General features: G+C 44.9%; 1 protein-coding gene across 2 annotated transcripts in view; it reads left to right on the top strand.

Annotated features, from left to right (window-relative positions):
- Positions 1-27,099, top strand: part of LOC145357395 (unconventional myosin-Ic-like) — a 145,970-nt gene that overhangs the window by 91,106 nt on the left and 27,765 nt on the right. For both annotated transcript variants that reach the window (XM_080210718.1, XM_080210717.1), the window contains exons 4-19: positions 173-371; positions 1,368-1,448; positions 1,726-1,905; positions 4,318-4,416; positions 9,890-10,003; positions 10,454-10,525; positions 11,278-11,397; positions 12,755-12,837; positions 21,636-21,741; positions 22,094-22,174; positions 22,826-22,917; positions 24,636-24,730; positions 24,809-24,855; positions 25,313-25,393; positions 26,372-26,477; positions 26,750-26,867. In XM_080210718.1, coding sequence (XP_080066844.1) covers positions 173-371; positions 1,368-1,448; positions 1,726-1,905; positions 4,318-4,416; positions 9,890-10,003; positions 10,454-10,525; positions 11,278-11,397; positions 12,755-12,837; positions 21,636-21,741; positions 22,094-22,174; positions 22,826-22,917; positions 24,636-24,730; positions 24,809-24,855; positions 25,313-25,393; positions 26,372-26,477; positions 26,750-26,867 — 1,674 coding nt within the window. The remainder of the gene's footprint in view (positions 1-172; positions 372-1,367; positions 1,449-1,725; positions 1,906-4,317; positions 4,417-9,889; positions 10,004-10,453; positions 10,526-11,277; positions 11,398-12,754; positions 12,838-21,635; positions 21,742-22,093; positions 22,175-22,825; positions 22,918-24,635; positions 24,731-24,808; positions 24,856-25,312; positions 25,394-26,371; positions 26,478-26,749; positions 26,868-27,099) is intronic.

Genomic DNA, 27,099 nt, shown 5'->3' with positions numbered 1-27,099 from the left:
CAGTTCTGGGCCCCACGGTTCAGGAAGGATATTTTGACCATGGAAGGGGACACAGCACCGATTTACGAGAATGATTCCCTGGGCTGGAAGGGTTACGTTTTGAGGACGGTTTGATAAAGTAGTTTTGTATTTCCAAATACCAGCTCCTAAGCAGATGTCTTGTGTTTTGTAGTTATGCCATTTCAGACAACTCGTACCGTTCAATGAGGTCAGAGCGAAAAGACCAGTGCATCCTGATCTCCGGTGAGAGTGGTGCTGGGAAAACAGAAGCTTCCAAGAAGATCCTTCAGTATTACGCAGTGACCTGTCCGACCAGTGTGAGAGTGGAGACAGTGCGAGACCGGCTGCTCCAGTCTAACCCAGTGCTGGAGGTAAGCAGTTTCCTCTGGATATTGTTAACCAGCGGACACTTCATGTGATGGACTAACCTCCACCTGGAGCACCTGATTTCTGTGGGGAAATTCTGTAGCTTTATTCACTTGGCACAAAAGGGAGCTTTCATTACTGAGTCTGTCATGGACGGTTCCTAACAGAATCTAATGCCACAACAATGTTAGGAGTTGTGTGTTTTAAACAAAAAGCAAGTATACAGTTTGTCCGGGTAGATTCAGACTAACAACAACAGATTTATTCTAGAAGCTTTTTCCTGTGGAGTACAAACTGAAACTAAAAGCAGAGGCCTCTGAAACACTCGAATGACCTCACCATCAAATCATGTGACCTGGTCTTAAAGCAATCATGCAACTACTTAAATATATAGCACCAAGAAACAATGGTCCAGATCAGCCTGGTGCCCAGTGAAGAGATCCGATACGGGGAATGGGATGCACTCGCCTTTCATCGGAACAGGAGGAGAAATATCCAGCTGGAATGTTAATTCTGCTTTCCTCTCCATAGTGATGCAGACCTGCTCAGTGTTTCCAGCATTTTCTGTTTTTATTTTACTCTTTTTAATGTTTGGAAGTAGTTCTGAATGCAGAGATTGGAGTGATGAGAATTCTCTGACCCTGTCTGCTCAGCTGCACTGTTAGTGCTGGTTTACACAGACACACACAGACAGACACACACACACACACACACACACACACACACAGACACAGACACAGACACACACAGACACAGACACACACAGACACACACACACACACACACAGACACACACACACACACAGATACACACACACACACACACACACAGATACACACACACACACACACACAGATACACACACACACACACACACACACACACACACACACACACACACACGTGTTTGGGAGTTTTTGTACTTGATCCAGAGTGAGGAACTGTTGTTCACAGGCCTGAGACCAACCTTGACCCAACAATCCTTGTTTTGTGTTTTCAGGCATTTGGAAATGCTAAGACGCTACGCAATGATAATTCCAGTCGCTTCGGCAAGTACATGGACATTCAGTTTGATTTCAGGGTAAGAATAGGAAATATTTAGTGCTAACATTGCTGGAGTCTGGGTTGTGTAAGCACTGTGTGTGTGTGAAGTTTATCAGTCCTCGGGGAAGCTCTTTTGGAATTTCTAGATATTCTGATTACTTTTTCCTTTGCTGTTTGATTGGACATTTCAGCTTCAGTTTTGCTGTTTTCACCTGTTAGACTTACTGGGGCTCACACACTCCCTCTTCCTCCCATAGGTTCTGTTTCGGTGGTTTGCTAGACTGCTGGTAACTGGCTGTGTTTTGTGTTCACAGGGGGCACCAGTGGGAGGTCACATCCTCAACTACCTGCTGGAGAAATCTCGGGTCGTTCATCAGAATCACGGCGAGAGGAACTTTCACATCTTTTACCAAGTGATAGAAGGTGGTGAAGAGGATCTACTGAGGAGACTGGGGCTGGAACGCAATCCTCAGAGCTACCAATATCTCATCAAAGTAAGGAGAGTGTGGAGAGTCTGGGTGTGGGTTGGGGTGTCATGATGTGGGTATGCCGGCGTTGGACTGGCGTAAACACAGTAAAAAGTCTGACAACACCAGGTTTTAGTCCAACCGATTTATTTGATAATACTCACAAGCTTTCGAGGGGACTGCCTCTTCGTCAGGTGAATAGGGTTGGGGAAACAGACACCTGAGTTAGCCAAAAAGTTGAGAAGCATCTCCCCAGCGATATATGTCCTGTACACGATAAACAGGACAAATCCAACCGGCCAGTTACTGGCCCAATCAGTCTACTCTTGATCATCAGTAAAGTAATGGAAAGGATCATCAACTGTGCTATCAAACAGTACTAAATCGGCAATAACCTGCTCAGTGACGCTCAGTTTGGATTCTGTCAGGATCACTCAGCTCCTGACCTCATTACAGCTTTAGTTCACACATTGACAAAAGAGCCGAATTCTAGAGGTGAGGTGAGAGGGACAGCCCTTAACATCAAGGCCGCATTCGACCGAATGTGGCATCAAGGAGCCTGAGTGAAACTGGAATCAGTGGGTATCAGGGGAAACTCTCCACTGGTTGGAGTCATACCTGGTACAAAGGAAGATAGTCATGGTGGTTGGAGGTCAATCATCTCAGCTCCAGGACATCTCTGCTGGAGTCCCTCAGGGTTAGTGTCCGAGGCCCAACCATCTTCAGCTGCTTCATCAATGACCTTCCCTCCGTCATAAGGTCAGAAGTGGGGATGTTCACTGATTGCACAATGTTCACCATTCGCAACTCCTCAGATACTGAAGCAGCCTGTGTTCAAATGCAGCAAGATCTGGATAATATCCAGGCTTGGGCTGACAAGTGGCAAGTAATGTTTGTGCCACACAACTGCCAGGCAATGACCATCTTCAACAATAGAGGATCTAACCATTGCCCCTTGATATTCAGTGGTATTACAATCATTGAATCCTCCACTATCAACATCCTGGGGTTTACCATTGACCAGAAACTGAACTAGACTCGCCTTATAAACACTGAGGCTGAGAGAGCAGGTGAAAGGCTAGGAATTGAATGGTGAGTAACTCAGCTCCTGACCTCTGAGTCTGTCCACCATCTACAAGGCACACGTCAGGAGTGTGATGGAGTCCTCCCCACTTGCCTGGGTGGGTGCAGCTCCAACAACACTCAAGAAGCTCAACACCATCTAGAGCAAAGCAGCCCAATTCTTTGCTAATACATCCACAAACATTCAATCTTTACTTCACCAAGTCACAGTGACAGCAGTGTGTACCATCGAAAAGATGCACTGCATGAACTCACCAAGATTTCTTAGGCAGCACCTTCCAAACCCACAACTGCAACCATCTAGAAGGGCAAGGAAAGCAGATACACCATCAACTGGGAGTTCCCCTCAAAGTCACTCACTATCCTGACTTGGAAATATATCACTGTTCCTTCGCTATCGCTGGGCCAAAATCCTAGGCACTCCCTCCCTAACAGCACTGTAGGTGTACCTACACCCCAGAGACTGCAGTGGTTCAAGAAGGTAGCTCAGCATCACCTTCTGAAGGCAATTAGGAACCGGCAATAAATTCTGGACTAGCCAGTGGTGCCCCCATCCTGTAAAAGAATTAAAGAACACTTGGACTGAGATGAGAGTACAGGCAGGTCCTTGTGCTGTGTTAACCTCAGCTATTGCTGAGCTAGTGAGGGGTGGCACAGTGGTTAGCACTGCTGCCTCATAGTGCCAGGGATCAGGGTTCGATTCCTGGCTTGGGTCACTGTGCGGAGTTTATACATTCTCCCCGTGACTGCATGGGTTTCCTCCGGATGCTGTGGTTTTCTCCTATATTGCAGAGATGTGCAGGTTAAGTTAATTGGCCATGTTAAATTGCCGCTTAGTGTCAGGGGGATAATCAGGGTAAATATGTGGGGTTATGGGAGATGGGTGGGATTGTTGTCAGTGCAGTCTTGATGGGCTGAATGGCCTCCTTCTGCACTGTAGGGATTGTATGGAATTCTGTATGAATCTGCTAGGACCTGATCCCTGCCTGCTGGAAGATGCATGGGTCGGGGAGGACAGTGCCTGACACAGTGCAGTATTCTGTCTGTGCTCTCTCGCTAGGTTTAATCCCTCAGTCAGTGTTACAGAAGATGGTGTATCGGTGAATGTGTGACCTCAGAAAAGACAGCACCTGCAGAGAGGGAGAGCTGGAAAATTGGGAAATAATAAGTGGAAATTGGAAGTGAACTTCCACCTTTCTTCACCAGTAAATCTTACTCTGAAATTCTGGCAGGCATTCTCCCCAAAATCAGTTCCAGCTCTGCGTCCACCAGCATCTGCTGTCACTCAGTCAGTCTGTGGAAGGGACTCTGTGACAATAATCCCTTTACTGAAAAAATGCTTGTTCTGTCTTTCAGGGTCATTGTGCGAAAGTGAGCTCCATCAACGACAGGAATGATTGGAGAACTGTGCACAGAGCGCTGTCTGTTATTGATTTCAGTGATGCTGAAATAGAGGTAGGTTCAGGCTGCCACAGGGGGGTGTGTCAGTGATTTCCGATACTGCATTTAGGTTTGGGATCTGATTGACCCGGGTTTGAACCCTGGCAGGAATGTGCCAGGATGGCGAGAGGCAGAATCTGGAATTGGGAAGTGATGTTGGTCCTGGATCATAAACCCAGAGAATTACACAGGATGTGTGACACAGACACAGGACGTTTAGTCTAAGCAGCACATGCTGGAGTTAATGGTGAACCTTTTCCCATCTAAATCTACCATTGTATAGCTCTGTTCCTTTTTCCCTCTTGTGTTTATTCAGCTTCTCCTTAAATTATTCCAAGCTCTTCATTTCAACCATTTGCTTTTGTAGCGAGTTCCACATTCTCACCACTCTTTGAGTAAAGATGTTTTTTTTCCTGAATTCCCTGTTGGATTTCTGTCCTATATTTAGTTACACTTCTCCCTCCCCACAAGTGGGAGCTGCTGCTTATAATTCACATCAGAAAATCTGCTCTTCCAGTATATCGCCCATCCTCATAAATTCACTGGAGCTCATCTACAGCCGCTTTGTGACATCCGTCATCTAATACGCCTCAGTTATCCTCTGCCTCGGCCGATCCCCATCTCTCCGCCTCGGCCGACCCTCCCCCCCCTCTGTCTCCACGTTCTCCTGAGGCAGAGATCTGTGAAATTTCAGCTCTGACCGTGAGTGAAATACGGACATTTTCTTTTCTGGATGTCACTTTGCAGTGACTTTTTGTTCTCATTATTTCAAACACCTCTCTGTGCCTCTGATAATCTGTACATGGAATTTTTAACAAACATCTCAGCATCCACATTCCAAAGGCCATGGCTTTCTGCCACAGATTTTTATTTATTGTCCAGGTCTTATATTAGGAACAAGAGGGTGGTTAGAGGGAAAATAGGTCCTCTTAGGGACAAAGGAGGGGAACTCGGCATTGAGTCTGGGGGAATGGGGGAGATCCTGAATGAATACTTTGCGTCGGTATTCACAAAGGAGAGGGGCTTGGTGTCTTGTACTGTCTTGGAGGGAGCTGTAGACCAATTGAAGGAAATATCCATTACGAGGGAGGAAGTGTTAGGGTTTTTAGGTAGCATAAAAACTGATAGAGCTCCGGGGCCTGATGGTATTTATTCCAGGCTGCTAAGGGAGGTGAGAGATGAAATTGCTGGGCCTCTGACGCAAATCTTTGTCTCTTCTTTGGACACAGGTGAGGTCCCAGAGGACTGGAGGGTAGCTAATGTGGTACCGCTGTTTAAAAAAGGCAGTAGGGATAACCATGGTAATTATGGACCAGTGAGTTTGACATCGGTGGTAGGAAAGTTGTTGGAAAAAATTCTTAGGGATAGGATGTATAAGCATTTGGAGCGTTGCGATCTGATTAAGGATACGCAGCATGGCTTTGTTCAGGGGAGGTCATGCCTTACAAATCTGGTAGAATTTTTTGAGGTGACAAAAACGGTTGACGATGGACGAGCCGTTGATGTCGTCTATATGGATTTCAGTAAGGCGTTTGACAAAGTCCCTCATGGTAGGTTGGTAGAAAAGGTTAAGGCTCATGGGATACAGGACAGGTATCTAGATGGATTGAAAACTGGCTAGGAAACAGAGAGTAGTAGTGGAAGGGTCCTTTTCTAGCTGGAGGTCTGTCACCAGTGGTGTACCGCACAGCTCAGTACTGGGACCTCTTCTCTTCGTAATATATATAAATGACTTGGAAGAGGGCGTATGTGGTGAGATCAGCAAGTTTGCAGATGACACAAAGATGGCAGGATTGGCGGATAGTGAGGAGTGTCAGGTGACACAGCAGGATATAGATAGGCTGGTATATTGGGCAGATAAATGGCAGATGGAATTTAATCCTGATAAATGTGAGGTGATGCATTTTGGAAGGAATAATGTAGGGAGGAGTTACATGATAAAGGGTAGACCTATTAAGAGTATAGAAATGCTGAGGGACCTGGGAGTGCAAGTGCACAAGTCTCTGAAGGTGGCAACTCAGGTGGAGAAGGTTGCGAAGAAAGCTTACGGAATGCTAGCCTTTACAGGAAGGGGTATAGAGTATAAGAGCTGGCGTCTAATGCTACAGTTGTACAGAACGTTGGTTAGACTGCATTTGGAGTACTGCGTCCAGTTCTGGTCACCTTAGTACCGGAAGGACGTGGAGACCCTGGAGAGGGTGCAGAGGAGGTTTACCAGGATGCTGCCTGGTATGGAAGGACTGGGTTATGAGGAAAGATTGGGAAAACTGGGGCTCTTTTCCTTCGAAAGACGGAGATTAAGGGGGGGATCTGATAGAGATGTATAAAATAATGAAGGGTAATGAGTAAACAGTGGCAGGCTTTTTCCTAGATTGGAGACAAATATCATGAGGGGCCACGAGCTTTGCGTGAGGGGGGAGAGGTATAATTTGGATGCTAGAGGGAGGTTTTCCACACAGAGGGTCGTGAGGGTATGGAATGCACTACCAAGTAAGGTGGTGGAGGCAGGCACACTGGACTTGTTTAAGGTTTACTTAGATAGACACATGAGCGAAACAGGGATGGAGGGTTATAGGGGACGGTTTTAAATAAGGATCAGAGCCTCGGGACGTTCCTGGAAATCTAATGCTACGTGTATTGATGTTTTGTCTCTTTTACTCCGCAGGTGCGTCAGTCCACCTTGTTGTCTAACGAGGGGCATGCACACGGTGGGTCGTGCGTGGGCTGCTCTTGGATGTTTCGAGAGTGGCCTAGTACTTCGCGTCATTTGTGTATGCTTAAACTGGGCCAGCAGATGGGCACCACAACAGCTCAGTGACTATCACTGCTAGCTGTGCAGATACATGGATTTGGGCCAGTGTGTGGGAGTTTGCACATTCTCCCTGTGGTTGCGTGGGTTTCCTCCGAGTGCTCCAGTTTCCTCTCACACCCCAAAGATGTGCTCTTAGGCTGATTGGTGTAACAAATTGTCCCTAAATTATTCTCCCCTGAATCTGGTTTCCAATGGGGGTACCATAAGCATAGATACGGGTCAAGGGAGGGGTAGGAAAAATACATTGTTAAGATGGCGGCGCGGGCTCGTTGGGCCGAAGGGCCTGTTTCCTGTGCTGTGTTGTTCTTTGTTCTTTGTTTCTGAGACAGACAGTAGAGTGGATAGAATATCACCCCTGAGCCAGAGAGAGGAAAATCAGCAAAGTGAATTGAATCCTCAGGTTTTTTTAAAAAAATATATTGTTGTTAGAGTTTGTCTGGCAGTAAAAATACTTCAGTTGTAAGTAATAAAAGAACTTCACAAAGAGAAAGGTATAATAAAGAGACTTCATTATACCAAAATTCCCCTGGGCCTCACAATCCTCATCTGTTTTCTATTTATATTAGATCAGCTGATCACCAGATCCACTACATCATTGGTTACATTGTCGATGGGGTCAGCTGACCCTCACAGCATGTTACCATTGGTTACATATAACATCCTTCATCTTCAGAAATGATTTTTGGCTTTGCCTCCTAATTCCAGCATCTCGCGTCTCCCATCTCCGGTTGTTGTTTGTTCCGTACGGATATTTTGAAGTCTCAGGTCCAGAGAGTGCAAATTCAAATCAAGCCCCTCCAGCACCCAATGGGAGGAGGGAAAGGTGGTGAGGACAAGGTGGAGGGGTGGCTGTGTTAGTTAATGATGAGATAATAACAATAGAGAGAGAGGGATGACCCAACTTCAGCAAACCCGGATGTGGGAACAGTTTGGGTAGAGATGAGAAATGGTAACGGTAAGAAGTCATTTGTGAGTGTGATGTATAGGGACCCTAACAGTAAACGCATGGTGGGGTGAAGCATAAAGGGAGAAATAATTGGAGCTCGTCAGAAAAAAAAAGCAATTATCATGGGAGATTTTAATTTGCATAGAGAAGTCAGAAGGACAAATGTAGCCCACGTGAGGAATCCGTTGAATGTTTTTGGGATAGTATCTAAGAGCAGCATGTTCTGTAGCCAACCAGAGAGTAGGCTGTACTAAAAGTGGTACTGTGATATGAGATGGGAATAATTAATGATCTCAGGGTGATGGCACTCCTTGTAAAGGTGCACCATAATATGATTGAATTTATATTCAGTTTGAGGGAGAGAGGAGTGGGTCTGAGACTATGTTCTTAAAGTTAGATAAGGGCAATTATGAAAGCTGAGTTGGCTAACATGAACTGGCAATCAGGTTATAGGATTGGTCAATAGAGATTTCAGAATGAACAGAAAAGACACATCCCAAATCAGTCCAAGGGATTGTCCAACCATCCATGATTAAATAGAAAGGTTAAAGAAGAAGAAACATACAATGGTGCAAAAACAGGTCTGAATATAAGAAACAGCAAAAAGTGACTAAAAATAATTAAGGGGGGAGAAATTAGAGTGCAAGGGAAAGCCAGAAATATAAAAATATAAAAAGGTGGGTGAAAGGTCATCAGGGCTGGACAGGATATAAATTTGAGGTTACTCGGGAGATCAGCCATGATCTGATTAAATACCTGAGCAGGTTGAGGGGCTGTATGACCTACTGCTGATTCTTGTTGCTAAGTTTGTATGTTGGAGATAAAAGACCAGCCGTGATCATATTGAATGTTGGAGCAGGCTTGAGGAGCCAAATGGCTTACTGCTACTTCTATTTTCTGTGTTTACCAATAATCCCCCTCCTCTCCTCTCTAAGCCCCAGTGGGTAAAGGAGATGGAAAGATGCCTCTCGCTAACCGCTCACCTTTATACCAATTACGTAGGGTTGTCATCACAAAGAAACGGATTGCTTGGTTTGAGCCTTGTTTGAGGATAGTGGCTGCCAACCCCTGGTACATTCCTCGAATACCTGAAAAGAGACAGTCAATCCCTCAATGAGATTTCCTCAACTACCCCCAAATCCCCGAAATAAACACAACTTTTCTCTGAGGGAGGGGGGAAGGTGAGCCCTCTCTCTTCCTCTCTCAATTCCATTCCTTTCCCCTCCCTAAAGGCATTGCCTCACTGAGGCTGCAATGTGGCACTGGCTCCCTCACCATCCAGCCCATTGGACCCTAGACCAGGTTTATCCAGTATCTTAGCAAGCAGCTTTATTCATTGCAAAGGTTTTCCCTCATTGGTTAGAGAATGGTGGAATGTTTATTCAGTAAATATCCGCATCTACTGAGATTGTGTGGGAGATGTTTTCTACTCAAATTTCAGCGTGGCAGAAAGCATTGAGTAGTTTTGAGTAGTTGGCTACACTGTCTGGTACCAATCTCAGTATCTGTGACCCATTCTCCCAGAATACTGTCTGCAGTCCAGAAACCAGCAGGGCTGGTGGTCATGGTCGCAGAAATAGGGCAGAATGGTGTAGGCTGAGGGAGAGAGGGGGCTGGAGTGCGCAGAGAGGAAGGGGCGGGATGGGGGATAGGGAGGGTGGAAGGTGGAGGGAGTGGGAGCTTGCTGTGTCTTCTATGAACCCCTTTCTTTTCCCTTCTACTTTGAACAGGAGCTGCTGAATGTTGTAGCCAGTGTTCTACACCTGGGGAATTTACAATGTTCCTCAGACGATGATGGAAATGCCACCATTACGGGTGAAAATCAGATCAGACTGCTGTCCCGGGTCAGTAACACTCTCCGCTGACACACTGCGAGATTCATCATTAGTCACCAAATCACTAATCGTTTTGTAATGTGATGTATTTCTCTACATTTGTTTAGCCTCTGGGGCTTTCTCAGATTGGATCAGATCATCTAGAAATTTCTAAACTCTATCTAGATAAACAACCACGTTTAAATATAAACAATACCGTGTCCTTCTTCAGTTTTGGCTCTTGGGGCACGGAATGATAGATAATCGTTTATAATCAGTTCAGTCATCTTCCAGCAGCAACAAAGCAAGTCCAGATGCTGAGTTCTGATTCCCTTGGCCCTTTCTCCTATTTCCCTCCCTCTGCCCGTGTACCCTGCCCCCTCAACCTACACACTGCCTCATACTCCACCCCTTCAGTTTGGGAGGAGGGCCCTGTTCTGCGTTACGTAAATTAACATTTTCTTTTGCTCTTAATTTCAGCTTCTTGGGATGCCTGGCACTGTGCTCCGAGAGGCTCTTACTCACAAGAAGATCATTGCCAAGGGGGAGGAGGTGAGGATTGTTTGATATCTCAGATGTCTTTGCTTCTGAATCTGAGACATGAGGTTCCCCAGTGTAATTGGTGCATTGACAATGAGCGGAAAGGGAGATAGTAACATTATAGCTGGATAAAACTCTGGTCAAATTTAGGAACTCCATCCAATTTGGGAACCAAACCTTGGAGGGGTGGAGTACAAATCCATTCTTATAATGTAACCAGTGATAACACTGGAATCTGTTCTAGTGTAACCAATGACAATTAAAAGCAGGTGGGGGGTGTGGGGAGCTGATGTGGCCTGAGTGTGGAATAATGAAGTTTCTTTCCTAAATCCTTTACTTTGTGAAGTTAGTTATTTTATTGCTTGCAACTGAAGATCCTTCCAACCAGTTACATATCCATCAGTGTGAGAGGCTTGTTTAAGATGGTTAAGTGAGTTATCAATCTATTCTAATCCCTGTCACAAGAGGAGTCCAGAACGTAGAATTTTACAGTTAAATTTTGGCTGTTCTGAGGTGACATCTTCACACCAGGTGGAGATTTGGATCCCTCTCCCAAATAACAGCTGAACTGGGGTCAATTCTAAATTTCAAAAGAGAGATTGATAGATTTTGAGGTAAGGTGTTAATGAATGCAGAGCCCAGGTGGGTAAATGGAGTTTATTGTTTATAATTTAATAGAATGACAGAACAGGCTCGAGGAGATAACTAGCCTTTCCTGGTTCCAGTGAATGTTCTGATCGTTATTTCTCCTCTTTCTCTTGTAGCTGATCAGTCCTCTGAATGTTGAACAAGCAGCCTATGCACGGGACGCTCTGGCAAAGGCTATCTACGGCCGCACCTTCTCCTGGCTGGTCCAAAAGATCAACAAGTCTCTGGCCCACAGGGTAATGGCAGTGTGGAACTCTGCTTTCCTATTGGGGGCCTTTAGATCTGTTTGTGTTCCACTTGATCCTGTGCTGCAGTGAGAGGGGGGCCAGCACTGTATGACAAACACACGATATAAACTGTGACTTAGTTGGCATCACCTCCTCTCCAGGGTTGTCCCAGTTTAAAGATATTTACCAGGAAGCAGCTGTGAACAACCCAGGCACAGGCTGGTTCCAACAGATTAGGTTAGGGTGCGTTATGTTGGGTTGGTTAGGATGGATTGCACTGGGGTGGGTTGTGTTAGGGTGATTAGGGTGGGTTATGTTGGGGTGGGGTGGGAGTGGGTTGTGTTGGGGTGGGGCGGGAGTGGGTCAGGTTGGGGGTGGGGCGGGGGCGGGTCAGGTCGGGGGTGGGGCGGGGAGCGGGTCGTGTCGGGGGTGGGGCGGGGAGCGGGTCGTGTCGGGGGTGGGGGGGGAGCGGGTCGTGTCGGGGGTGGGGGGGGAGCGGGTCGTGTCGGGGGTGGGGCGGGGGCGGGTCGCGTTGGGGGTGGGGCGGGGGCGGGTCGCGTCGGGGGTGGGGGGGAGCGGGTCGCGTCGGGGGTGGGGGGGGAGCGGGTCAGGTCGGGGGTGGGGGGGGAGCGGGTCGTGTCGGGGGTGGGGGGGGAGCGGGTCGTGTCGGGGGTGGGGGGGGAGCGGGTCGCGTCGGGGGTGGGGGGGGAGCGGGTCAGGTCGGGGGTGGGGGGGGAGCGGGTCGTGTCGGGGGTGGGGGGGGAGCGGGTCGTGTCGGGGGTGGGGGGGGAGCGGGTCGCGTCGGGGTTGGGGGGGGGAGCGGGACGTGTCGGGGGTGGGGGGGGAGTGGATTAATCTCTGTTAGGGGAGGAAATTGGCTGTTTGACTCTCTCTCTGAGCCAGTAAATGACTCCTGGCCCCATGTTCAGCTTTGAAATGACCTTCAGTTATATAAAACCCTGAAATGCCGGTATCCTGAGAACAAGTAAAAGTGGGAATTTTAAAGATATTACTTGTTTCCTTCACTCTCTTTGAACACCTAAACACCAAGTGTTTAACTGCTAATAACCAGCCAATAGGATAACAAAGATTCTGTTCATTTCCCAGGTATTGTGGGGAAGGTGAAGGTCGGGAGGATTGGTGCGGGGTGACCGGTGCTGGAACAGTGTCTCTGGACTGTCAGTGGGATTGGTGTGTTTGATTTTGGGTGGGGTGTGGGAAGTGGGGTGTTTTGTGATAAAGGCTGCAGCAATATCAAGTTGTCAAACTGTTACCTGAATTCCAAAATTGCTGCAGCCTGATTTCAGTGCGAGTGAGTTTGTTTTTATACGCCGGGTTTAAATTTCCGTTATCTTTGCCCCCACAGGACTCCACATATTCCGATCGCAATAGACCCAATGTCATTGGGCTGCTGGATATTTATGGATTTGAGGTGTTCCAACATAACAGGTAAATCGTTATTGAAAAAAACGGAAGCGCAAATAAGGAAAATACTACGGATACTGGAATCTGAAACAAGAATAGAGGACACGGGAAAACCTCAGCGGGTTTGACCTGGCAGACCTGCTGAGTTTTTCCAATGTTGCCTGAATTTGTTTTAAAGCTTAAGTTGGGTCCAGTCAGGAGCTGTTCACTCCTGGAGACCGTACCTCAAAAAAGATATAATAGCCTTGGAGGAGATGCAGCACAGGCTCATCAGAAAGATACGAAGGTTGAAAGGGTTAAATTATGAGAGCATGTGGAGTGGACAAGTTGGGTTACTCCTTTGAGTGTGGGAGATTATGAATTGAGGTGATTAAATGATGAAGGGAAATCACTGGGTTAGATAGGGACTAACTAGTTTTTCTGGTGAGGAGTCCAGAATAAGGAGCGCAATCTTACAGAAGAAGATAAGTCATTTAGGAGTGAATTCAGGAAGCATTTCTTCACATAAATGGGAATGAAAATCTGGAATCATAAAGATGTGGAATCTGCGAGTCAATTGGAAATGTCAGAACTAACGAATTAAGGGATACAGAGGGACTGAGGGCAGATGGAGTTAATGCGCAGATCAGCCATAATCTAACTGAATAGTGGAGCAACCTTGAGGGGCTGAATGGCCTTTTCATTCGAACATCCAGATTAGGAACTGGAATGGGCTTCTTGGTTCCTTGTCCCTGTTCCTCCATTCAATAAGATCACGGCTGATGTGATTGTAACCTCAACCCCACATTCCTGCTAATCCCTGATAACCTTTCACCTCCTTGTTAATTAAGAATTTATCTCGCTCTGCCTTAAAGATTCTGCCTCCATGGTCTTCTGAGGAAGAGAGTTCGAGAGATTCCCAATCCTCTAAGAGAAAAGGTGTCTCTTCATCTCTGTCTTAAATGCGTGACCTTTGTTTTTAAACAGTGACCCTAGTTCTGGATTCTCCCACAAGGCGAAATATCCTCTCCACATTCACCCTGTTAACACTGTTCAGGATCCTAAAAGTTTCGATCAACAGGATTTCCTGTTGAACGCACCCCTTGGTACCAGGAGACCCATAGCAGGGGTGTGTGGTTGGTGGGATTGTAAGACTCCAGTGATGAGAACGGCAGCAAGATTTCAGCAAACTTCTTTAATAATAGATTCTACCATTTTTCCTGTGACGGATGTTCAGCTGACTATAGTTTCCAGCTTTCTGTCTTCCTTTATCAATAAAGGAATTACATTTGTTATCTACCAGCCTAACGGAACCTTTCCCAAATCTAGGGAATCTTTGGAAAATTGAAAGCAGTGATCTCATTCCCCACTTCTTTCAAGATCCTAGTGTAAAGTCGATTTGGAACCGGGATTTGTCAGCCCACAGACTCAACAATTTACCCGGTACCACTTCCCTAGTAATTGTAATTTTCCTGAGTTCCTCCCATTTTCTGATTTACAATATTTCTGGGATGTTTCTCGTATCCTCCTGTGAAAACTGATGCAAAATACCTGTTCAATTCTTTTGCCATAGCCCTACTTTCTGTCACCAGTTTCCAAAGTGCACTTTTTAATAGGACCAACACTCAGAGTATTAACGTCTCTTATTTACCTATCTTTGGAAACTCTTATTGTCTTTATATTACTAGCTAGTTTTCTATCATGCTCTCGTTTTTCCCTCCTCATCAACCTCCTTGTCATTTTCTGATGTTCTTTATATTCTCTCCAATCGTCTGACCTGCCACTTGCCTTTGTGTAAGTATGTGCTTTTTTCTTTAAGTTTAAGTTTTAATTAGCCACAGATTTTTTTCTCATTGAAGCCTGTGTATTCTCTGTATTCTGAAATATTCCTTTAAATATCTACCACTGAGCCTTTATTGATCTTAAGTACATTTGCCAGCTCACTGTTGTGAGGTTTCGTGCCCTCGTAATCATTCTTATTTGAGTTTAAAATACTAGTCTTGATGTATTCTTCTCTCCCTCAAACTGAACGTAAACTTCAATCCAATTCTGACCAATGCTCTGGATAGGTGCCTTCCCTGAGAGCTTACCAGTTAATCCTATCTCATTGCGCAATGCCAGGTCTGGTATTGTCTGCCCTCTGGTTGGTGCCAGAACATGCTGTGCTAAAAAAACTTTCTATGAACTCTTCATCTTCGCTACCTTTGCCTATCTGATTTTTCCCATCTATATGTAGATTAAAATACCCTTAGCATTCTGCCATGAGATAAGATTATCACTGCACCTTTCTGACAAGGTCCCATTATCTCTTCGTTTATACTCTGTCCTACTATGTAGTTACAATTAGGGACTCTATACACCCCTCCCACAATTTGACTGCTTGCTTTTATCATATCTCATCTCAAACTGCATCTTCATCCTAGTTTCCTGAACTTAGGACATTCCTCTCTTATGTTCTAATACTGTTGTTAATTAGCAGAGCCACCCCTTCACCTTTTCTTCATTTCTTGCCCTTCCTAAATGTCATATACTCTTCAATATTCGGGTTCCAATCTGTCATCCTGTAGCCATGTCTGTGTAATGACTATAAGAAGTCTCACGACACCAGGTTAAAGTCTAACAGGTTTGTTTGGTAGCAAAAGCCACTTGCTTTTGGAGCGCTGCTCCTTACATAAGAACATAAGAAATAGAACCAGGAGTAGGCCACCTAGCCCTTCGAGCCTGCTCCACCATTCAATAAGATCATGGCTGATCTGATGGTGGTTCAGTTCCACTTACTTGTCTGCTCCCCATTACCCTTAATTCCCTTATTGGTTAAAAATCTATCTATCTGTGACTTAAACAAATTTAACAAGGTAGCCTCTACTGCTTCATTAGCCAGAGAATTCCAAAGATTCGCTACCCTCTGGGAGAAGAAGTTCCTCCTCAACTCTGTTCTAAATTGACTCCCCTGTGTTTTGAGGCTATGCCCCCTAGTTCTTGTTTCCATTGTAAGTGGAAATAACCTCGCTGCTTCTACCCTGTCTAGCTCCTTCATTATCTTATATGCCTCTATGAGATCTCCCCTCAACCTTCTAAACTCCAATGAGTACAGGCCCAGTCTACTCAATCTCTCCTCATAAGATAACCCCCTCATCTCCGGAATCAACCTGGTGAACCTTCTCTGTACCCCCTCCAAAGCTAATATATTGTTTCTTAAATAAGGGGACCAAAATTGTACACAGTACTCTAGGTACAGCCTCACCAATACCCTGTACAGTTGCAGCAAGACCTCCCTACTTTTATATTCCATCCCCCTCGCGATAAAGGCCAACATTCCATTCGCCTTCTTGATCACCTGCTGCACCTGCAAACTGGGTTTTTGTGATTCATGCACAAGGACCCTGATCAGCTGGCACTTCCCCAGAGTCCAGCAAATTTTGATAAATTACAACTAATGCATTTGCTATGACTTCTGCCTTTTCTTTTAGAACCCTGGGATGCATTCCATCCGGACCAGGGGACTTGTCTACCTTTAGTCCCGTTAGCCTACCCAGCACTACCTCGTTAGTAATAGTGATCGTTTTAAAGTCCTCACCCCCTACAGTCCCATGACTGTCAATTATCAGTAAGCTATTTGTGTCCTCCACTGTGAAGACCAACATAAAAAATTGGTTTAAGGCCTCGGCCATTTCCTCGTTTCCCATTATTAAATCCCCCTTCTCATCTTCTAAGGGACCAACATTTACTTTAGCCACTCTTTTCCGTTTTATATATTTGTAAGAACTTTTACTTTCAGTTTTTATATTTTGTGCTAGTTTACTTTCATAATCTATCTTTCCTTTCTTTATTGCTTTCTGAGTAGTTCTTTGTTGTTTTTTAAAGCTTTCCCAATCTTCTAGTTCCCCACTAATTTTGGCCACCCTGTATGCATTGGTTTTTAATTTGATACTCTCCTTTATTTCCTTAGTTATCCATGGCTGGTTATCCCTTTTCTTACATTCCTCCTTTTTCACTGGAATACATTTTTGCTGAGTACTGAGAAAAATCTCCTTTAAAATCCTCCACTGTTCCTCAGCTGTCCCACCAATTAGTCTGTGTTCCCAGTCTGTATTTATCAATTCCATCCTCATCCTATCGTACTCCCCCTTGTTCAAGCAGAGGACACTGGTTTGGGACCCTACTTTCTCCCCCTCCATCTGTATTAGAAATTCAACCATATTGTGATCACTCATTCCAAGAGGATCCCTCACAAGGAGATCATTAATTTTACCTGTCTCATTACACAGGACCAGATCCAAGATAACTTGCTCCCTCGTAGGTTCTGTAACATACTGTTCGAGGAAACTATCTCAACAGCATTCTAAGAACTGTTCCTCAAGTCCACCGCGTCTGACTTGAGTTGACCAATCAATATGGAGATTAAAATCCCCTATGATTATTGCTGTTGCATTTTTACACGCATCTGTTATTTGTTTGTTTGTAGCCTGCCCCTCCTCGAAGTTATTATTTGGGGGCCTATAGACTGTGCACACCAGTGACTTTTTCCCCTTACTATTCCTTATCTCCACCCACATTTTGCTCCTTAGAGCCTAGATCATCTCTCACTACCACCCTGATGTTATCCTTAATTAACAGAGCTACCTCGCCTCCTTTTCCTTCCTGACTATCATTCCAAATTGTCTGATACGCCTGGATATTTAGTTCCCAGTCCTGCAACCACATTTCTGTAATAAATCATACCCATTTGTGCTGATTTATGCCGTCTACTCATTCACTTTGTTTGGAATGCTACCTGCATTCAGGTAACGTGTCTTTATGTTGGTCTTTCTTACCTGGCCCCGATTTGTTAGTGCATAGTTTTGTTTGCATGCTCTGTCCCTTCCTGTCACCCTTCATCAGGTAAGTGGGAGTTACTCCTGTATAAGTCTGTTGGACTTTAACCTGGTGTTGTGAGACTTCTTACTATCCAATTACCCCAATTCAACGCCGGCATCTCCACATCATGGCTACCATCTGTAATGACTATCAGATCATACTAATTAATTCATCTGTTTTGTTTTGAGTGCTATGTGTTTTTCGATACAGAGCCTTTAGTTTTGTCCTTCTATCATTTTTGTAGCATTCTAGACTTATGTACTGATTTGCTCTTAGATTTGTACTCTCTGTCCCTACCTGCCAAGGTCTGTTTATCATTTCCCATATTAATATCTTCTACTTTTGCCTTATCTCTACTCTTTGGTCTGCCACATGTTCCCAAATTTGACCCCTTGCTCCCACTATTCAGTTTAAAACCCTCTCTATTTCCATAGTTATGGGACTGGTTAGAATGTCACCCCAGTATGGTTCAGATGTAGGCCTTCCCGACAGTACAGATTTTCCTGTTCATTTGTTCCTAACTGGCATCTTCAGAGATTTCTCAGTTGCCCAAATATGGAGCTTCCATTTCTTTACCAATAGCTTCTCAAGGTTTGGATTTATGAGGCTAGCTTTCTCAGTCCCTTGTTTTATGGCTATGAAACACAAGGAAGTTCAACAGATTTTGCTGTTTGTAGCACATTCTGGACGTACAAAATCATTAGGTGTAGGAGGAGTATTGGACCATTTGGCCAGTCAAATCTGCCATTCAGTCATGACTGATAGGTTTCTGAACCCCACGCTCTTGTCGTTTTCCCATAATCCTTGATCCCTTTACCAATTAAGAACCTATTTATCTCTGTCTTAAATACATTCGATGACTTGGTCTCCACTGCCTCTGGCTGAAGAAATTCCTTCTCATCTCGATTCCAAAGGGTTGTCACTTTATTCTGAGGCTGTTCCCTTGGATCCTAGTCTCTCCTAGTAATGGAAACATCTTCCCCACATCCACTCTATCCAGGTCTTTCATTATTCCTTAAGTTTCAGTGAATCCCACCTCTTCCTTCTAAACTCCATCAAGCGCAGACCCAGAGTCCTTAAACGTTCCTGATACATCAAACTTCTCATTCCTGTGATGATTTTTGTGAACCTCCTCTGGACTCTCTCCAGGCCCAGCAAGATACGTGGCCCAGAATTACTCTCAATACTCCAAATGTGGTCTGACCAGAGTCTTATACAACCTCAGCAGTACATCCCTGCTTTTTGATTTGATTTGTATTCTAGCCCTCTCGAAATGAATGCTAACATTGCATATACCTTCCTAACTATACAAGAACAAATCTTGAATATGGCCATTCTTTCAAAAGCAGATCTCCCAAGTATGTTAGTGTGCATCGAACAGAGGTGATGTTGGCGTGAGCAGGTTTGCAGGATGGAAATCAGGCACAGACCCCATTATCTCCTATATGGTAAACAGAGCCAGATAACCAATGGGACACCCAAAGCTTCACTGCACGGATGCTTACAAGCATAACGTGGGGGTCCTAAAGATTGATTCTGACACCTGGGGAAAGACAGCAGCTGTGAGCCGGTGTATGTCACTGTGTCAACCAATGGCTGCAGTGGTTTGGCAAGAGACACCAATTCCAAAAACAGCGATCCACGCTGGATTACCGTTTCACAGTGAGAAGCCTCACCACACCAGGTTAAAGTCCAACAGGTTTATTTGGTAGCCAGAGCCACTAGCTTTCGGAGCGCTGCTCCTTCATCAGGTGAGTGGGAGTTCTGTTCACAACCAGGGCATATAAAGATACAAACTCAATTTACAAAATAATGGTTGGAATGCGAGTCTTTACAGGTGATCAAGTCTTAAAGGTACAGAGAATGTGAGTGGAGAGAGGGTTAAGCACAGGTTAAAGAGGTGTGTATTGTCTCCAGACAGGACAGTTAGTGAGGTTTTGCAAACCCAGGCAAGTCACGGGGGTTACAGATAGTGCGACATGAACCCAAGATCCCTGTTGAGACCGTCCTCATGTGTGTGGAACTTGGCTATCAGTCTCTGTTCAGCGACTCTGCGCTGTCGTGTGTCGTGAAGGCCGCCTTGGAGAACGCTTACCCGAAGATCAGAGGCTGAATGCCCGTGACCACTGAAGTGTTCGCCAACAGGAAGGGAACAGTCTTGCCTGGTGATTGTCGAGCGGTGTTCATTCATTCATTGTCGTAGCGTCTGCATGGTCTCCCCGATGTACCATGCCTCTGGACATCCTTTCCTGCAGTGTATCAGGTAGACAACGTTAGCCAAGTTGTAAGAGTATTTACCATGTACCTGGTGGATGGTATTCTCACGTGTGATGATGGTATCCATGTCGATGATCCAGCATGTCTTTCAGAGGTTGCTGTGGCAGGGTTGTGTGGTATTGTGGTCACTGTTCTGAAGGCTGGGTAGTTTGCTGCGAACAATGGTCTGTTTGAGGTTGTGCGGTTGTCTGAAGGCAAGAAGTGGGGGTGTGGGGATAGCCCTGGCGAGATGTTCGTCTTCATCAATGATATGTCGAAGGCTCCAGAGAAGATGTTGTAGCTTCTCCGCTCCGGGGAAGTACTGGACCCTTTGTAGCCAAGTTCTGCACACATGAGGACGGCTTCAACCGGGATCTTGGGTTCATGTCGCACTATCTGTAACCCCCGTGACTTGCCTGGGTTTGCAACATCTCACTAACTGTCCTGTCTGGAGACAATACACATCTCTTTAACCTGTGCTTAACCCTCTCTCCACTCACATTCTCTGTACCTTTAAGACTTGATTAGCTGTAAAGACTCACATTCCAACCATTATTTTGTAAATTGAGTTTGTGTCTTTATATACCCTGATTGTGATCAGAACTCCCACTTACCTGACAAAGGAGCAGCTCTCTGAAAGTTAGTGGTTTTTGCTACCAAATAAACCTTAACCTGGTGAGACTTCTTACGGTGTTTACCCCAGTCCAACGCCAGCATCTCCACATCATGACAGCTGCTTCATATGCAACACTTGAAGCAGAACGTACTTCATCAATTTGTCTGTTTAACCATCAGCAAAAGTGCTGAGAAATAAATTAGATTTGCTGCATGCCCATCATCTCACCCAGCAGAAAAGGCCAAAAGTGAGTTTCTCCAGATCCGATTGTTAGAGCAGAGTGGAATCTGAGCATGTTACACTGCTGGCATTCATCAGGGACCCTCACTCCTGATACCTGCCCTAAAAGGGTGTTGGTGATCATGGACTTTCATTAGATTTGTCCATGATTATGTCTGACAAATACTGCTTTGGTTTGCTGCTGCCTTCTGCACAGTGTTTAAGGAGAAAATTTCTCCAGTGACAGGAGGGTCAGTGACCAAAGGACACTGATTTCAGATAATTGGTAAAATTACCAGAGGTAAGATGAAAGTATTTTTACACAGCGAGTTAATGTGATCTGGAATATGCTGTCTGAAAGGATAGTGGGTGCAGATTCAATAATTACTTTCAAAAGGGACTTGGATATATACTAGAAAAGAAAAAAATGTGAAGACCATGGAGAAAGAGCAAGGGGAGTGGACTGATTGGATAGTTCTTAATAAGTGCTGGTACAGATGGGCTGAATAGCCTCCTATACAGTATCATTCTGTGATGAGTGAGTCTTTACGTCAGTATCTGGCAGCCTGCAGAAAATGTGACCTTGATGTGGACCCAGGGCCCCACATACTGGAAACAGCGGGGGGTTGTTGGGTAATGATTAGGAATTGAGGACCCCTTCTCTCTAGCAAAGGAAACCTTCCACCCTTACCCGGGCTGGGTCTATAAACTGCCTCCAGTCCCGTTCCACAGGAATACAGATCTTGAGTGGGATTGGAGGAGGTGATGAGGATGAAGATGGATAAAGTAGCAGAGGGATCTCAGCATGGGGTTAGACCTGGTGAAATGAAGAGTGTTGATTTGAGTGTTGCACTGAGTGTGTTTGTCCTTGCTCACTAAATCTGTCTCTTTACAGTTTTGAACAGTTCTGCATCAACTACTGCAATGAGAAACTGCAGCAGCTGTTTATTGAGCTGACACTGAAGTCTGAGCAGGAGGAATATGAGGCAGAAGGAATTGCGGTATGGTAATAACAGAGATAATCGCTCAAAAACAAGAACCCCTGGATCAGTAACACAAAATCGGGGAGTAAAAGTGTTATAGTTTTAGAATAGCTTTCATAAACCAAGCCTGAAATACCTTGTGTTTAGAATGTTCAGAAAAAGAAATGCCTAAAATGAAAGTGGGATTTATTAAGTGATGGAGAGAGCCCAGAATAAAAAGACGCTAACTTGTAAATGAAGAAGTTTCTCCATAAGATTGGATATTGAGAGCCTGTGGATTGTAAACCTGGGCTTGGCTTTTGTTGGTTGTGATGTCCGGGGAAGTCTGCATTTCCTGGTCCTGTTTGAATTTCTTCTCCTGTATTTCCAGTGGGAGCCTGTCCAGTATTTTAACAACAAAATCATCTGCGACTTGGTGGAGGAGAAGCACAAGGGAATCATCTCCATCTTGGTGAGGAGGTTAAATATTCGGTCTATAGTTTTAAATTCAGTTTTGGGTCTTAATGTGAACCAACCCGATCACTCTGAACCGTCGGAGCCCTTAAGAGCAGGAGGAGGCCATTCAGCCCTTTAAACCTGCTTTAGAGTTCCATTCAATAGGATCCATTAAGTCAATGGCTGCTGCTCTATAGCACACCATGGATTATCGACTCTGGTTGGACGTTTCCCCCCCCTCCCTTTGAATGGGTGACTGTCAGCTAAATGAACCTTTCCCTATCTCCAATATTCTTATTACCAGTAACCAACAGTGTTCAAAGGGGTAAGTTTTTCCCTCAGAGGGTGGTGAGAGAGTGGAATCGGCTGCCGTCGGTGGTGGTGGAGGCGAACTCGCTGGGGTCTTTTAAAAGACTTCTGGATGAGTATATGGGATCTAATGGGATTGGGAGTTACAGATAGTTCTACGGCTTGGTAGGTACGGATATGATCAGCGCAATTTGTGGGCCGAAGGGCCTGTTTGTGCTGTAGTGTTCTATGTTAAATAAAATGATTTAAAAAAATGCCCTTTTCAGCCGATTCCATTCCAGAGCACACTACCCCCACCCTTTGCTGTGGAACCTTGCTGTTTCGTTGACCCCCCTCCCCTCGGTGATCTTTGTTGCAGGATGAAGAGTGTTTGCGTCCTGGTGATGCCACAGATTTCACCTTCCTGGAGAAGCTGGAAGAGACGGTTGGGAAACATCCTCATTTTGTAACGTGAGTAGATTTCCCCTCATCCTGCTCTCCGATACCTTCCCTCCTTCTCATCCCTCCCCACAGTTAGGAGTTCCTGAGGCTGGATGGAAGCCCCAGTCATTTTATGGAGTGCTTAGGAACATTAAAATTCAATGAGATTTGGAATTAATGCCCAACGCCACTTATACAAGTGTTGGTGTTGTAACAGGATGGGGAAGATCCCAGAATGGAACCCTGGCTCAGAAGATTGTAACTTTTACGTTTTTTTTAAGCATGGAAGAACTTGACCACTAATTAGTTTCAACAACAAGAAAATAAAATTATTAAACTTAAGTTTGATTGTGATACAATATTCCTTTACTTTTCTTAGTTTCACAAACACACAAATTTTAAGGCTAACAGGAGTCACCAAGTATATCTTAAGCGATAATGGCCTCAGTAACACACAGTCCCTTTAAACACACAGGCTGATTGTGGTCAGACACACTCCAGTCTGAACCCAAGTGAATTTCTGTGGATTTCTCTTCAGATTCCCCCCAGATGATATTTATACCCTGAGCCACCTTGTCGCATGGGATTCCAGCTTCCACACCAGTGATTTCAAACTCTGCTTTCAGAAAGATACTTACAAATCTTCTTTTAAACAATATTTTCTCAGAGCTGCTACCATCAAAGTTTCACTTTCAGGTTTCGCATCTTTGCCTTCAGGACTTCTTTTGTTTTAAAGGCTTTTACACAAACCCTGAGATCCAGTCACCAATTTTCACGATTATTTCAAGTAATGTCTCATAAACTAGCAATTTCTCACGAACCCGAAAATCATTTCAGATCTCTCTGTGGTGTCTCAGCCACCTTCTTAGCTCTGCCTGTCCTTACTGAATAGTTCCCTAATACCTTTACTTGTAAAATGCTGCCTTTTCTAAAAGCAGTAAGTAGTCTCACAACACCAGGTTAAAGTCCAGCAGGTTTATTTGGTAGCATCGGCCCTCCAAAAACTTGTGCTACCAGATAAACCTGTTGGACTTTAACTTACTGTGTTTACCCCTTTCCAACGCCGGCATCTCCAACGTCATTTTCTAAGAACAGCAGCAACCAGATTCCTTCTGTTAACCATTTAAGGGACAAAAAACACATTCTTCCAGAATATTCTCAGTGTTTGAAGATGAACCATTTTCCGTGATGACAGTGTTAGTGACAATGCCAGAGTAGATAGGTTAATGAGGAATTAGGAATTAGATGAAATTTCTCTCTCAGGATTTTCCTGCCAAGGGTTTGAGAAAGTGAATGGTCCAGAATCCTCACAGAGAATACAGACTGGGTACATTAGTATCACCTTATCAATGGGAAGTGCTAAGAGGAATGGAAAATTGGTGAATCAATATGATGAGCTAATCAGACAGCCATAAATTCTATTAATCACTTCAGAAAACAAACCCAGTGTCCTTTCTGTCTACATCTCTCCATCTATCCCACACACTCTCATTTCTTTCTTGCTCGATCTCTAACCCTCTTTCTCTCCCCTCCCTCTTTTTGTCTGTTTGTGTCTCTCACCGTTGCTTTGTCTGTACCCTTCTTCTCCCTCCCTCCAGTTACTCTTTCTCTCCCTACTTTTTCTCTCTTCTGTGTGTCTCTCTCTCTCCGCCCTGAACCCCTTTTCTGTCATTCTCTCGCCTCTTACTCTCTTTTCTTTCCGTCTCCTCTCTACCTTATTGGCTAATGACAGTTTTCCCTGTGTTAAGACACAAGTTGGCGGATCAGAAAACACGTAAGACGCTGGCGAGAGAGGAGTTCAGGCTCTTGCATTATGCTGGGGAAGTGAATTACAATGTGACAGGTAAGCACCTCAATGTGTACACTGCACATTCCTTAAACTTCTGTCTAGCAGCCACTGAAAATGAACTTTCTTTTGCAGGATTCCTGGACAAGAACAATGATCTGCTCTTCAGAAATCTAAAAGAAGTGAGTTTAAAAGCAAAATTGTTAATCAGAGCTGGAATTGAAATCTCCCTGTTCAATTCAAATAGGAAATGAGAAACAAAAACCGGAAATGCTGGAAAATCTCAGCAGTTCGGACAGCGTCTGTGGAGAGGGAATAAATGTGACATTTTGAGTCTGGTTGACTGAAAATGTCCAGTCACCCACTTCACACAAACATTATTGTGACAATCTTGCAGGGGAGCGTGTGCTCTTATGGTCTGAAGTATGTGTCATGGGGTAAATATGAGGTTCAGATCAACGTTAAAATGTACATTCCCTTTGTCGTGTTCATCAGATTCTGTCACGAGTAACGGAAAGGATTTTTTGGAGACCTGCAGTAATGTTGCCCGTGTTAAATGCTGGCTGGGTAACTGACCAACAGACTGGCCTTCTCTGTCCAGCACCAATCCCACTGGCTCATTTTCATTTTCCTTTCCAGGCAATTTGTGAGTCTGGGAACGGGATCCTGAACCAGTGCTTCCAGCAAGAAGAATTGGATGACAAGAAGAGACCGGAAACGGTAAGGAGGCAAAGAGCAGAAAGCCTGGAGGAGGGGATATCCCCCACCCCCCCCAAACCAGCACCATCCACTCTCTCACTATCCAAAGAGCAGAAAGCCTGGAGGAGGGGATATCCCCCACCCCCCCAAACCAGCACCATCCGCTTTCTCACTATCCAAAGTACTGATGCCCAGCCCTTGGGGTTTTCCCCTCTGCTCGTCTGCAAGCTGCTCCCGTGGTGGTCTCCACCTTGCTCATTCTCGATAGTCACTGCCAAGGATTTGGCTTTCTTGATGCTCTTGTGGCAGTGAAAATATTTGTGGTTCCTCCCAACTGCAGCCCGTACCCCCTCTCTGGACATCTGTTATCTCTATTTGGGGCAGAGCTGGGTAAGTATGTGGCCAGTTACAAGAAAGGTGGGCATCTCCTGCTCAGACAAACTCCTGTCATGACTGACCATGGCCGGGGTTGACCTGGTATGATATTTCTGCTTTCTGGTATGTTTTGATGTGGGTGGAGAAAGAATAAGGCTGTCAATTGAGTATTGCATAGCATATCCTGTCCCTAGTCCCATACAACCTTTCTGTATCTGTTACATGTGGATAAATGGAATAAGACCAAGTAAGCCCACTGTCTGTCGAGTTCACTAACTATCAGGTAGTTAGATGATGCAACAATATTAGAATTATTGACCAGTCGCGGTGATCAATCTTTATCATTGAGCCTACAACAGACACAGAGAGAGATTTGAGAACCAGAGGTACCAACTCACTCATTCCCCACAAGCAGCACAGACCACATGTCATATCCCCAATGATTCAAATACTGGATCCTTAATATTCACCAAATCATTCCTTTGTCTTTTTGTCTTCAGTATTTTTCAGTATCTGTGATGAAGACCCAGACTCCAACGAGGAGATTTCCACAGTTCCAACAGCATTTACATTTACCGGGCGGACTGGTTTTCATGTTTTATCTTTCTCTTTCTCTCAATGCAGGCAGCGACTCAGTTTAAGAACAGCTTGGCTAAACTCATGGAGATCCTAATGTCGAAAGAGCCATCGTATGTCCGCTGTATAAAACCCAATGATGCAAAGCAATCAGGTACATCTTCCTCTTTCCATTTCTTTCTGCTCTCCCTTTCCCCTCCCCGGTCCCTCCGTCTCCCCCACCTTCCTCTCCCATAGAAAACAGCAAAAGATATTAGCCTGATACTGTCAGCCACATCTCAAGAATGCAATATACTTTAAACTTTTTTTAAATAAGCGATAATGAAAATAGCAGGCGTGCGGACTCAGATCTACACCTCTGTAATCGCTCTGCATTTACTGCATTCCCTTCTGATGATACTGAGCTTTTTATCTCTCTCTGTTCAGGAAGATTTGATGAAGTTCTGATCAGGCATCAAGTGAAATACCTGGGTTTAATGGAGAATCTGCGCGTTCGTAGAGCGGGATTTGCATACCGGAGGAAATTTGAAATCTTCCTACAGAGGTGGGTATGGGCGATGGGTAAAATTGAGGAATTCTTTGTTCACCAGAGAAGCAGAAGATGGCAACAGGAAATATTGGAATCTTATAATAAAGGCAAATATTGATTATTGTTGCTGTGTGGAATAAACTTTACTCTGTATCTAACCCTGTGCTGTACCTTTCCTGGGAGTGTTTGATGGGGGGACAGTGTAGAGGGAACTTTACTCTGTATCTAACCCCGTGCTGTACCTGTC

This window comes from Carcharhinus amblyrhynchos, chromosome 23, assembly GCF_965287045.1.
Source record: "Carcharhinus amblyrhynchos chromosome 23, sCarAmb.v2.hapA, whole genome shotgun sequence".
Lineage (NCBI taxonomy): Eukaryota > Metazoa > Chordata > Chondrichthyes > Carcharhiniformes > Carcharhinidae > Carcharhinus > Carcharhinus amblyrhynchos.
This window is presented reverse-complemented; position numbering and strand designations above follow the sequence as displayed.